This window comes from Podarcis liolepis (genome assembly GCF_965112155.1).
Source record: "Podarcis liolepis genome assembly, chromosome: 2".
Lineage (NCBI taxonomy): Eukaryota > Metazoa > Chordata > Lepidosauria > Squamata > Lacertidae > Podarcis > Podarcis liolepis.
In genome coordinates this window covers 19524815-19537641 of record NC_139555.1, presented here as the reverse complement: position 1 = coordinate 19537641, position 12827 = coordinate 19524815, and the positions used below count along the sequence as shown (strand labels likewise).

The 12827-nt window shown below is 47.7% G+C and overlaps 1 protein-coding gene across 4 annotated transcripts in view; it reads right to left on the bottom strand.

Moving 5' to 3' along the window:
* The window catches only part of ANKFN1 (ankyrin repeat and fibronectin type III domain containing 1), a 216674-nt gene that overhangs the window by 31005 nt on the left and 172842 nt on the right, over positions 1-12827 (bottom strand). For all 4 annotated transcript variants that reach the window (XM_083489909.1, XM_083489912.1, XM_083489910.1 and 1 more), the window contains exons 13-14: positions 11594-11710; positions 5061-5276 (exon numbers count right to left, since the gene is read on the bottom strand). In XM_083489909.1, the coding sequence (XP_083346035.1) occupies positions 5061-5276; positions 11594-11710 (333 nt within the window). The remainder of the gene's footprint in view (positions 1-5060; positions 5277-11593; positions 11711-12827) is intronic.

Sequence of the window (12827 nt, the reverse complement as noted above, 5' to 3'; positions counted from 1 at the left end):
GGTTCGGCTCAAGCTAGGCTTGAAGTAAAATGCTTTGTGAGCCCACATAGCCAAAGGTCGGGTCTAGAAAATGTTGCTGACATTTCAGCACCTGAAAAGCAGAAGCATCATCCCTCTAATTCAGGGTTTCCCAAATCTGGGTCCCCAGCTGACTTTGGACTACAACTGCTATCATCCCCGACCACTGGTCCTGCTATCTAGGGATGATGGGAACTGAAGTCCAAAGTCAGCTGGAGACCCAAGTTTGGGAAACCCTGCTCTAGTCGGTGGCTCTAAAAGCTGGCAGTGAGCAATGCCCTGTTTTTAAGACTATTTCCCTTTCAAAATCAAGCTTTGACCATTTGAGATGCCTTCCTGGATCTCCTGCCCTGTGTATCTTTTTCTATCCTTCCTTCTTCGTTGAGAATTAAAATATTATTTGCACCCCAAACTCCACTCAAATAACCTAAATTCTTCCACAAAGACCTTCATCATGATAAGAGCAGATGAAATAATTGCCTAGGTGTACCGACAGAAAAAGGGCAACATACACTTCAAAGGTCAGAAGCAGGAGATGGGCAGGTGCAACACTGGTATGTGGTGAACAAACTGCCCCCTTCCCCCATGCTTGGGTACCAGGTGGCAGCCAAGTTACTGCATGGGCTTTTGATGCCACCCAGTGGCAGTGGCTTACAAGTGTCAACGGTGAGCTACAACTGCAGTCCATCGAAAGCTAAAACATTCTGGAATAAGATGCATGCTGATTGAGCAATGGGCATCTAGGTAACTGGCCAACTGCCACTTTTGGATGGGGTTATACTCATGAAAGAGCAGGCTTGTTGTCCGGGGGTACCCCTGTGGCTAAGGCTGTCTTAGAAGAAGAAGAAGAAGAAGAAGAAGAAGAAGAAGAAGAAGAAGAAGAAGAAGAAGAAGAGTAGTAGTAGTAGTAGTAGTAGTTTGGATTTGATATCCCGCTTTATCACTACCCAAAGGCGTCTCAAAGCGGCTAACCATCTCCTTTCCCTTCCTCCCCCACAACAAACACTCTGTGAGGTGAGTGGGGCTGAGAGACTTCAGAGAAGTGTGACTAGCCCAAGGTCACCCAGCAGCTGCATGTGGAGGAGCAGGGAAGTGAACCCAGTTCACCAGATTACGAGTCTACCGCTCTTAACCACTACACCACACTAGCTTCACTTTGGCCAGCTTCGGTTGGTAAGACAGGTACATCGGTTTCTGGATCAGGATAGCCTAAACCAGGCTTCCTCAACCTCGGTCCTCCAGATGTTTTTAGCCTACAATTCCCATGATCCCTAGCTAGCAGGACCAGTGGTCAGGGATGATGGGATCTGTAGTCTCAAAACACCTGGAGAGCCGATGTTGAAGAAGCCTGGACTAAACCCTGTCATCCATGTGCTGGTGACCTCCGGATTGGATTACTGCAATGTACTCTAGGTGGGGCCGTCCTTGAGGCTGACCTGGAAACTGCAGCTAGGGCAAAATGTGGCAGCTCAGTTGCCCACTAGGGAGGGGTATCTCCATGGAGTTATGCTGCTGCCGAAGCAACAGCATTGGCTACCAATTAGGTGCCAGGCTGAATTCAAGGTTGGGTCCAGTAAACCTGAAAGATAGCTTCATTTCCTACATATCCAACTGGTCACTGTGTTCTGCACGGCAGGGCATCCTGCATATGCCATCCTACCAGGAGGTCTGTTCCACGTGGTATAAAAATTGGGCCTATAGTGTGGTGGCACCTGCTGCTTAGAACTCTCTCCAATGCACATTGGGCAAGCGGCTTCTCTATGGGCTTTTTGGCACCTGCCAAAAAGGTTAAACTTTCAACTAGCTTCCTAAAAGCTTTACCCCAGGGTGGTATCTGTCCTGGATCTGAATTGATTTCATGCATGCGTTGTTGTTTTAAACTGCTTTTATATTCAGAGTTGTTGTATTTAGAAAAGTATTTTTACATGCCATTGTTTGCTACTGTATATATATGTGTGTGTGTGTGTGTGTGTGTGTGTGTGTGTGTGTTTGTGTGTATACACACATATATATACACATATATACACATATATATGTTGCAAGTAAACACATCGTCAAAACCTTTTGCAAATGCCACTTTGCAAAAAAAAAAAAAAAAAACTGCAGCGCAAGCTCGCATTGATCTGCCGCTGCTATTCTCAAGGGCCCAGTTTGCCAATCCCCTAGAAGCTGTGGTTAAGAGTCCTCAGCCCTATGGAGAAAGTATCCTATAAGCAGATCACTGAGTACTGCTCCTTTTTGTACTTGGAAATAAAAAGGTAAAGGGACCCCTGACCATTAGGTTCAGTCGCAGCCGACTCTGGGGTTGCGGCGCTCATCTCGCTTTATTGGCCGAGGGAGCCGGCGTACAGCTTCTGGGTCATGTGGCCAGCATAACTAAGCCACTTCTCGTGAACCAGAGCAGCACACAGAAACACCGTTTACCTTCCCGCTGAAGGGGTACCTATTTATTTACTTGCACTTTGACGTGCTTTCGAGCTGCTAGGTTGGCAGGTGCAGGGACCGAGCAACAGGAGCTCACCCCATCGCGGGGATTCGAACCACCGACCATCTGATCAGCAAGTCCTAGGCTCTGTGGTTTAACCCACAGCGCCACCCGCGTCCCTGTACTTGGAAATACAATGCTGTTAAAACTCCTGAAGGCAATTGGTCCACATCAGACTGATATCAGGGAAAGTCCTGGGCGCATCAGCCCAACTGGCTGCAAAACTTTGCTGTCGGAACAAAATCAGCCATCTAACATGAGCCACTTTCCATTCTCACAACACAAGTATCTTTATGATCAGAAAGAGATCGCCAAGAGGGCTGGCACCACCCATTGGCATGTACTTAACTAGAGCCCATAAAGCAAAAGAAAGAAAGCATTAGGCACGCAATAGATAGGGATTAAACCACAGAGCCTAGGACTTGCCGATCAGAAGGTCGGCAGTTTGAATCCCCCCAACAGGGTGAGCTCTGGTCCTTATATAAAAATTTAGTCTGTTCTCCTCACCCTGCTTTTTCATACGTGTAATGCATTTTTAATACCACAAGCCTAGCATAGATCCAGTGTGCCTATTCTTGCTCTCACATCTCTTTTAAATTAGGCAAAGCCCCCAATGGGGAGAGCAGCGATGTGGTTTATTATGAGCTGCTGATTTTCAGTGCTTAATTCCGATTGCTCCAGCTGGCTTCTCCGGAGCCATTATGGAGTTAAATGGGTCGGCGAGATAAATGCTCGCAATAGCTAATATAGGAGGGAGGCACAAGCAGGGCTTCGTTGAAGCCAGGGAGTTGGCTCTGCTTTCTTGTGCCAGGGCTGCCTGTGAGGTTTCCCTGCACTCCCAGTTTGGCATTTCAGGCTCTACCAAGCTATATGAAAAGAAAGGGCCATGGGATAATATGCCAGGACACAGTTTATTGGCTGGATGTCTTTTGGTCCTGATTGTTGAAGTGCCACAGCCACCCTGCTTCTTGTTGAACATTTTCTGGCATCCAGGTTCTGTTGTTTTTGCCTGGCTCTCTTGCAATCAACATCTTGCTGAGCATCAGCCTGATTTTTCTCCTCCTCTGTTGCTGCATTTGTCCCCATCTTTCTGCTGTTGCCCAGAATTCTTAACTCTGCTTCTTTGCCTAGTGTTCCTGGGTGGGTGTCGATTCTGCAAAGACTTTCGAATGACTTGGGCTATCCTGACCAAACAGTAGTTGAACTTTGGCCCCTTTGCAATTGGCTGGACACTAAGGTAAAGGGACCCCTGACCATTAGGTCCAGTCGTGACCAACTCTGGGGTTGCGGCGCTCATCTCGCTTTATTGGCCAAGGGAGCCGGTGTACAGCTTCCGGGTCATGTGGCCAGCATGACTAAGCCGCTTCTGGCGAACCAGAGCAGGGCACAGAAACGCCGTTTACCTTCCCGCTGGAGTGGTACCTATTTATCTACTTGCACTTTGATGTGCTTTCGAACTGCTAGGTTGGCAGGAGCTGGGACCGAGCAACGGGAACTCACCCCGTTGTGGGGATTCGAACCGCCAACCTTCTGATCGGCAAGTCCTAGGCTCTGTGGTTTAACCCACAGTGCCACCCTGGACACTAAGTTGCAATTGGCTGGACACTAAGTACAATCAAATTAAATCTCGATCTGGTGTGTGCGTCTGGGGCTGAGCCCAGCCAGTACAGTACTGATATAACATTGGCCATAGTCCCACCTGTGATATGGGCTGTGACCCACAGTGGTTGCTCTTATCGAAAAAGAGAAAATTGGCTGCCCATGCCCCAAAGACAGATTTCCACTGAACAGCTCAGTCGGTTAGAACAGGCTTCCTCCAACTCAGCCCTCCAGATGTTTTTGGCCTACAACTCCCATGATCCCTAGCTAGCAGGACCAGTGGTCAGGGATGATGGGAATTGTAGTCTCAAAACTTCTGGAGGTCCGAGTTTGAGGAAGCCTGGGTTAGAGCATGGTGTTGATAGCCACCAAGGCTGCAGGCTTGATCCCCATATAAGGCAGCTACACATTCCTGCATTGCAGAGGTTGGACTAGATGACCCTTGGGGTCCCTTCCAATTCTACCATTCTATGATTCTGTAGTGAGCTGCATTTCAGTTGCTGGGTCCCCAATTTTCAGGGTCCTTCCCCCCCCCCCCCGAAGGAAAGCTTGGTTACCGTATTTTTTGCACCATAACACTCACTTTTTTCCTCCTAGAAAGTAAGGGGAAATGTCTGTGCGTGTTATGGAGCGAATGCCTGCGGGTGGCGGGGGGGGGGGGATCTGCTGCAGTCGTGAGCAGAGGATCCATGGTTCCCCTTCCTTCCCTCCTCCGTGGTTACAAAGCATGGATCCACATGGATCCTCAGGATTTTTGCATTGGGCTACTCCAAACTCACTGTCAGATCACATGTCTGTGGCCACAGCATGAACCACAAAAATCATATATCCACTATTTTGTTTAGAATATTTTTTTTCTTGTTTTCCTCCTCTAAAAACTATGTGCGTGTTATGGTCTGGTGCGTGTTATAGAGCGAAAAATACGGTAGTTGAAAAGTTTAACATAGCAAAAAGATACCTGGATCGTGATGAGCAAGATGTCCAATGCAACTGGCTCTTCCGGTGTTGAAAGGGATTTTCTCTGGCTTTGTAGTTTGGATATCTGCATCCACTTGCCATTAAAAAAGGAATAGAGAGTCTCCACTTCTCTTATTGTAACTATGATGATATTGCCATGCCGGTCCTTGATTGGTTCATAGTAGACTCGGCCCAAGTTGTGTGTACCAAGCAGATTCTTCATGCGGCAGGTGGGAGAGGTGGGAAATGAAATACAACAGAAAGCATCATTATTGGCTTATTTTCACAAATACTGGTATATATACACCGTCAATGATCTGGGGACCTGAGTGGAAGTGCTACCAGAACAGCTGGCCAATGCAAGAGGAAGAGACAGCATAACAGCTGGGCCTTTAAAATATCCACGACATCAGCTTTACACCTTCCCCACTTTTTGCAAGATGGTAAAATTCCAAACATGAGCAGCTGACTATATCCCTCCTGCTGAGTCTGCAGATGTGCTGCAATGACAGACCCACTGTGCCTGGTATCTCGGTTTTCGAACGTCTCGGAAGTCAAACATTTTGGTTTTTGAACGCCAAAAACCCGGAAGTAACTGCTTCTGTTTTAGAACGCTTTTTGGAAGTCGAACATGCCACGCGGCTTTTGTATTGAGTTTTCCATAAGTAAATGCTTCCGGAAGTAAATGAACTGGTTTTCAAACATTTCGGAAACGTCTTCTGGGATGGATTACGTTTGAAAACCAAGGTACCGCTGTATATCTTGTCCAGTAATTATGTAACTGCAGTTCAAATGCAGTCCTACCTTGGTACTCAAATGGCTTGGCTCCTGAGCAAATCGGCTCCCGATCGCCACAAACCCGGAAGAGAGTGTTCCAGTTTGCAAACGTTCTTTGGAAGCCGAGCGTCCGACTCGGCTTCCGCGGCTTCTGATTGAGTGCAGGAAGCTCCTGCAGCCAATCGGAAGCCGTGCCTTGGTTGTCGAACATTTTCGGAAGTCAAACAGACTTCCAGAACAGATTCTGTTCGACAGCCAAGGTATGTCTGTGTACCCATATCAATCTATATATACATACACACATATATAGGGCAGAAGACATTGTAAAGACGAAGGGTGACATATGTGCCATGACCCTATAGCAAGTATGGCCGTTGGTCCATCTAGACCAGCATTTCCTGCTCTGACTGGTAGCAGCAGCTTTCCGGGATTTATGGTATTCCCTTCTGCTGGGGTTTGAGCATGGATCTGTCTGCACACCGAACATGCGCTCTGCCGCTGAGCCACTGAGCCGAAAGTGAGGCAAACATTCCATTCTGCTGCATTGTTGCCAGTTAATTGACAAACACGGATGGAAAAGAGAGAGAGAGAGAGAAAGAAAAGCAGTCTGGCATAGGCCGTAAATCACATCGCACCGAAACCAATGGCAAAGCTCCCATTGAGTTTTAATGGAAATGGACCACATCCACTGCCTTAGATCTCTTCTCACAGATGGTAATGGGAGTTTTCACACTTACTTCAAAGGAAGGAGAATTAATCCAAGATGGAGATCCGTTTGAAACTCTCTCCGTGTATCCCTCAGTGCAGCTCAGGAAAAGTTATGCCAGGACGGCTGGGTAGGATATGTATGAATATTTGACAGCAGGGGTGGGGAACCTGTGGCACTCCAGATGTTGCTGACTCCAACTCCCACCAGCCTCGGCCAGCTTGGCCAATGGTCAAGGATGATGGGAGTAGTAATTAAGCAACATCTGGAGGGTCACAAAGGTTTAGATCTGTGGTTTGTAGGGCTGGTTCACATGTTAGACTCTATAATAAGGCAGTACATGTTCGGAATCTTCTCTTGACTGTAGGTCAACATACAGAGAGACACTATTGGGATTCTCTCCTTTCGTCATCAGTAACGTATCTGGGTTTCTATCTTCTTAAGCAGAAAGGGCATCAAAAATACAGCCAAGTCTGAAAGGTGCTGTTTGCTGGAGTTGTTTAGGGCTACAGAATGTGTCGATTTCTCTGGAATATATTTCTATAAAAAGCACAGTGTGTTCGAGAAAACAGCTTCGGCCATGAATATGAAAGCATTCTGGCAGAATGAATGAAAGCTGAAGGGGCGGGGGGGGGAGGGCTTTAAAAAGGAAATGAAATAATATCGGCCTAAGGGCAAAATGAATGGGAGATGTACATGGGTTCTATGGCTGCGCAGCTGCCATTCGTTTCATACTGTTGTCATTGTTGTTTTACATTAATATGCCGAAACTAAAACATTCAAAAGTTGTACATAGTCAACTGCTAAGATGAATAATTTCGAAGGAGCCACAGTTAGCCTAAAAGTTGTCCAGTTTCCCATATTTTATTCAACTGTTCTTTTAACCGGTGGATTTTTTTTTGTATTTCCTTTTGATTCTTGGCAGCAAACATTCTTGCAGCAGTTACCATGTGTGAGATCAGTTCTCTGTCTTTATAAGACAATGGACCACTGCATTCTAACAGGACTTTTGCAGAAGAACTTCTTGCAAGATCATGATTCTGGCCAGGTCAACATCTCGGAGGAATCTGGCGGGCCTTTCTAGATGTGTACAGGCTAATCACCACTGGAAACAGAATGCTAAACTAGGCAGGCAATTGCTGGGGTTCGTATCCACCCATAAAGTACCTCCTTATAAGGCATGTTGACTCCGTAGCAATCAGCTCCTGAAGAGATGCCCAGATGTCTCAAAAAGAAAAAAAGAAAAATCCCTAGCATTTAAAATATGCTCCTTGCTTTGGAAGTTCTCAAAAGATCTACAGTCAGCGAGTCAGGGGTGGGAGCTGTTTAAAAGGAAAAAGCTGAATTGACAATGTGGCACATTGTACATGTATGAAAGCAGAGCGCCTGGACATTAACCTTAATGACATTCTCATCTGAGAGATAAAGCCACCCTGAGCTGACTTTATCTGCACTTAGCAGACACTATTTACTTCTGAACAGCATTATTAAAATTGTTTATAACCAGAGCACTCCAGAGCTGCCCGACACAGTGACTGCCATTTAGAAATGGCTTTAAGTAGCTATTTTAGCTGTAGGCATTGCCCTCTAATGCACACAGTAGGCGTTCTGTATCCTTACGGGCCCTCTTCTCTTCGGCTGCCCGTAAAAAGTTGCTCAGAGGGTCGGATAGACTTATTTTATTTATCATAAAGAGGTCGTATGAACACGATTAGTGCTCTATTTCTTTTGCCACAGGGGCAACAGACTACAACTCAGGGCCTCTTATTCAGGCTGGCTGTGCAGCTGGGCACAATTTGCACATGCAGGTGAGGGAGCATGGGATTTTTAAAGCTGAATTCTCCACGGCGTTCATTTCTCACACAGCGAATGGTGCATTAGGTAGAAAATATTGAGCTCTGCAAGCCAACTTGTGGGTTGGGATGCTTGTGTAAGCATAAACCTGTAAGCATCTGAGCATCGACGGGAAACTAGACCCTCCTATGAGATATGGTGAATTCTCCTTCTCTGCAAAACAAGGGGTGGGGATTGGATCTGGCCAGCTGGCCAAATCTGACAGGTGGATAGGGCCAGGGGCTTAGAGTGGGGAGTGCTAGGGGGACCATGGCACAACTTGTGAGTGGGTGTGAAACAAGTGCCCTCACCGCAAGCACCCCCAGCATGGCTCGGCCTGGTGTTCCTCTCCACCCACCAAGGGCCACGTTGGCCAGTGGGGCTCCCTTCTGTGCAGGCGGAGAGGCAGCTCAGCATAACCCCACTTTGATCCAGTGGGGGGGAGTCACTCTGGCCACATCGACAGTGGGGGCTGGGCTGGGCTGGAGCCCTCTCTCCCAGTGTGTGTGCACCTGCCCTGGGCACCGAAAACCTCTGCTACGCCACAGGGTAGGTAGGGCTGTTGGGAATCTGTGTACGTGCAGCTACTCACACAGAGTCAATTAAGGTTTAGCAGACAGCCAAAAGGTCATGTGAAGGAGTAAATCTGCCTTTCTGATAACAGAGGCATGGAAACAGCTCCCTGATTGGTCAAGCTCTCTCAAGGGAGTGATAATTAATGGCCTACTAACTGGAATGTGTTAGTGCAGAGGTTCAGAGTTCTGTGTGTCAGTGTAGGAGTTAAAATAAAAAAATTCCTTCCAGTAGCACCTTAAAGACCAACTAAGTTAGTTCTTGGTATGAGCTTTCGTGTGCATCTGAAGAAGTGTGCATGCACACGAAAGCTCATACCAAGAACTAACTTAGTTGGTCTTTAAGGTGCTACTGGAAGGAATTTTTTTATTTTGACTATGGCAGACCAACACGGCTACCTATCTGTAACTGGAACTAGTGTAGGAGTTGTGAGTCGTGTCAGAGAGAGCTAGCAAAAGATCCGTGTTCTGTTCCTGTAAGTAGTCCACTGTATATAATAAACACCTAACTACAAGTTCCTGGTTCCTGCTTCATCTATCCTGCCTGCAGCCAAGTTTCCAATTGCTTCCGTGGATTCTGTGTGTACTCTGCTAGGTCTGGCTAAGGTCCTGCAACTAGTCAGAAAGTTGTGAAACACCAAATAGGTTTTGCCAGTAGGACATCTCATCTGTTGATCACTTGATGTTGCAGTGATGTTAGTTGAACAGTTTTGATGCACGTGGCTTGCAGAGAGCTGATCATCAGGGCCTCAAAGCACTGTGGACAACTAGGTACAGACTTCTGTGACCAACTGATTGCTGGGGCATGCAAAGAACTGTACAGGGCATTATGAACAGGGCTTTGAAGGTGTCCGCCAACCACTTTTTGGCCCAGCTGTGTTTCTACGATATCACACTTGATATCATATGTGATTTCAAGTGTGGGGCAGGTGAGTGTAGCTTAGCCATAATGGGCCAAAGGGGAAAGTCTGGTGGGCTGCATCAGGCCTGTGGATCACAGTCCCCACCCCTGTGACCTAAAATGTCATCAAAATCAAACGGTAGCAGAACCATCACCTGGGGTTCCTCCTGGGTCCTGCAGGTGCCTATCTTAAATCCACCATAGTCCTGGGACTGATGGCAGTCTTCTTCGGACAGTCTTGGGACTGGATTGTCATGTGCCTGCTAAGGTACTTGGGAGTCAGAATCATTCCCTGTGGTGGTTGGAGCCCACTGGGGATTGGAGGTTTGGAAGGCAAAGGAGACCGACAGTCAATGATGCCAGCGCCATTGAGAGAGCTAACAAATTCCAGTTTTGTCCCTCATCCCCTTCCCTGACCAGAGGTGCCGTCTTGCACCCAGGATTGAGGGCCCCATTGCACAAGTGCGATGTTATGCGCACATCACATGTTGTGTGTGTGTGACTTCACATTGTCGGGAGGAGGCTGAGCATGGAGCACAATGTGACACGGCTTCCTCTCTCTCACTGAACTGTGCCATGCTTGGCTCTGTGTTCAACCTCCTCATTGAGGGGACCTAGCCCCCTGGCAGCAGATCTTGAGGTGGCTGAAGACACCTCCACCTCTAGGAGTTGGCGCGCCTGTCCCTGTTGAGTTCTACAAAAGCAAAACATTGAGACTAAGTACTGGGTGTAAGTTGGAAAGCAGGTTGGGGATCGGGGGGACTGAGGGCTGACTGAGGCTAGTGGGGCAGCGTCCCATTCGCCCCAATGGCTCAGCCTCTCCACTTGTTTCTCCATGAACATGGCGTCACTAGGAACGGGAGGAGCAAGTCACACAATCTGACAGCTCATTTGGAGGATGACCTTCCAAGGACAAGATGAGAGGACGCCCAGGAGGCCTCTATTACCTAGGGGTGCGTGTGTCTATCTCTGTGCATGAATGTGTGTAGGTCCTGCCAGGTCAGGTCCTGCCAGATCCATTCAGCCCATAGACCACCAGCTGACCACCATTCAGTGGCATAGCGTGGGTTGCCAGTGCCTGGGGCTGCACAGAGGTGGTGGGTGGGTGGGAGGGCAACAGACGGAGTACGCATGCACATCCAACCGTCTAAGGGCCCCTGCATCAACCAGCCGCAGAGATAAGAAAAAAGAGAGAGATGTTCCATTGTCTGGAAAGGTCACTTCCTGGTTCATATTTTCAACGGAGCCCAGCAATGGGCTGTATTGAGGCAGCGCCAGGTGTTGAAATTTTGCACCTCTAACAATTTTGCACCCGGGACAACTGCCTCTGTGGCCCCTCTCACACTATGCCACTGCCACCATTCACTTACATTAAGCATGTAACCTGAGCTATTTATTTCCTGTGTCACATTTAATTTCTCCCCCGCTTCTTTCTTTCTTTCTTTCTTTCTTTCTTTCTTTCTTTCTTTCTTTCTTTCTTTCTTTCTTTCTTTCTTTCTTTCTCTCTCTCTCTCTCTCTCTCTTTCTTTCTTTCTTTCTTTCTTTCTTTCTTTCTTTCTTTCTGTTATTGACGGCCTGCAAGCTCTGGCTGGCATGTCGGACTCTGCTGCTTGCTCCGCAGCAGAAGATAATTCTCCCCCAGAGGACAGGAAGTGCTGAAGCAAGTGACAGCTGGCAGCCTCCTGCCCTCCGAAGCCATAAACCTGTGGAAACCTGCGACCGAAAAATACACCGGTGCTACTGACCTGTAACTGGGCCGTTGCAGAGAGCATTTTCTGCCTGGCTTGGAGGGCGGTGGATGATGACACGGAGACAGACATGTTTTGTCTCAGCCACCTGATATCATCCCACATACAAGAAAGCTGCAAAATTTGGAGTGGGTGGTTGTGGGGGAAGAGAGAAAGAGACGGTTTATTTCTTCCCCCAAAAAGTAAGCTGCTGTTCATTTTGTAGTTCTGTGGGTGGCACTGTTAATAAATGATCAGAATGACGTTGTCTCTCGCCAACGTGAACAGCACACATCTCTCCCAGTCCATCTGCGCACCCATCCTATTAAAATATAGGTCACTGGGTGTTGTCAGTGGGGCCCAGAAGCGACAAGAGGAGAGGGTCACATTTGCATCTGGTACTTCTTAACTCTTCACAAATGTCTAGCCAGCTGTTTGAGACTCTCCCCCCCCCCCTTTTAGCATGAAGCTGTAGCTAATACCAGTCCCATGTCTATTTCCCTTTGGGATTTTAAGCAATAAAATACTGTCAAAGGACATCTGTGCCATTATGGCCCAAAGACTTAGCGGGATGGGGCGAGGCTCCCTCAGTCAAATCCCAGACAAATCAAAACTGCTTTACAGGAGCAATGAATGAATGAAAGGTCTTCTAGGAATAGTTTGAAAGTATGGGGGTCCATAACCAGAAGACTATGGATTGATTTATAGCCCACCTGTCCTTCAAGGAGCTCTAGGTGATGCACACAGCTCCCCTCCCTCACCAATATATCCTCACAACAACTCTGTGAGGTAGGTTGAGCATTGGTGATTGGATCCTTGGTGTCTAGCTCTCTGACTACTTCACCACTCAGTGACCCTAACTATAATTATATCTTGCCTATGGTGTAGGCCCCCTTCAGCGCCTCGTTCCTTGTTTTGTAGGACCTTTATTTAGGTAAAGGTAAAAAGGCATGGGTGGCGCTGTGGTCTAAACCACTGAGCCTCTTGGGCTTGCCGATCAGAAGGTCGGTGGTTTGAATCCCCAGGACGGAGTGGGCTCCCATTGCTCTGTCCTAGCTTCTGCCAACCTAGCAGGTTGAAAGCATGCCAGTGCAAGAAGATAAATAGGGACCACTGTGGCGGGAAGGTAAGCAGCATTTCTGTGCGCTCTGGTTTCCGTCACAGTGTCCCATTGCACCAGAAGCAGTTTAGTATGCTGGCCACAAGACCTGGAAAGCTGTCTGTGGAGAAACACCGGCTTCCTTGGACTGAA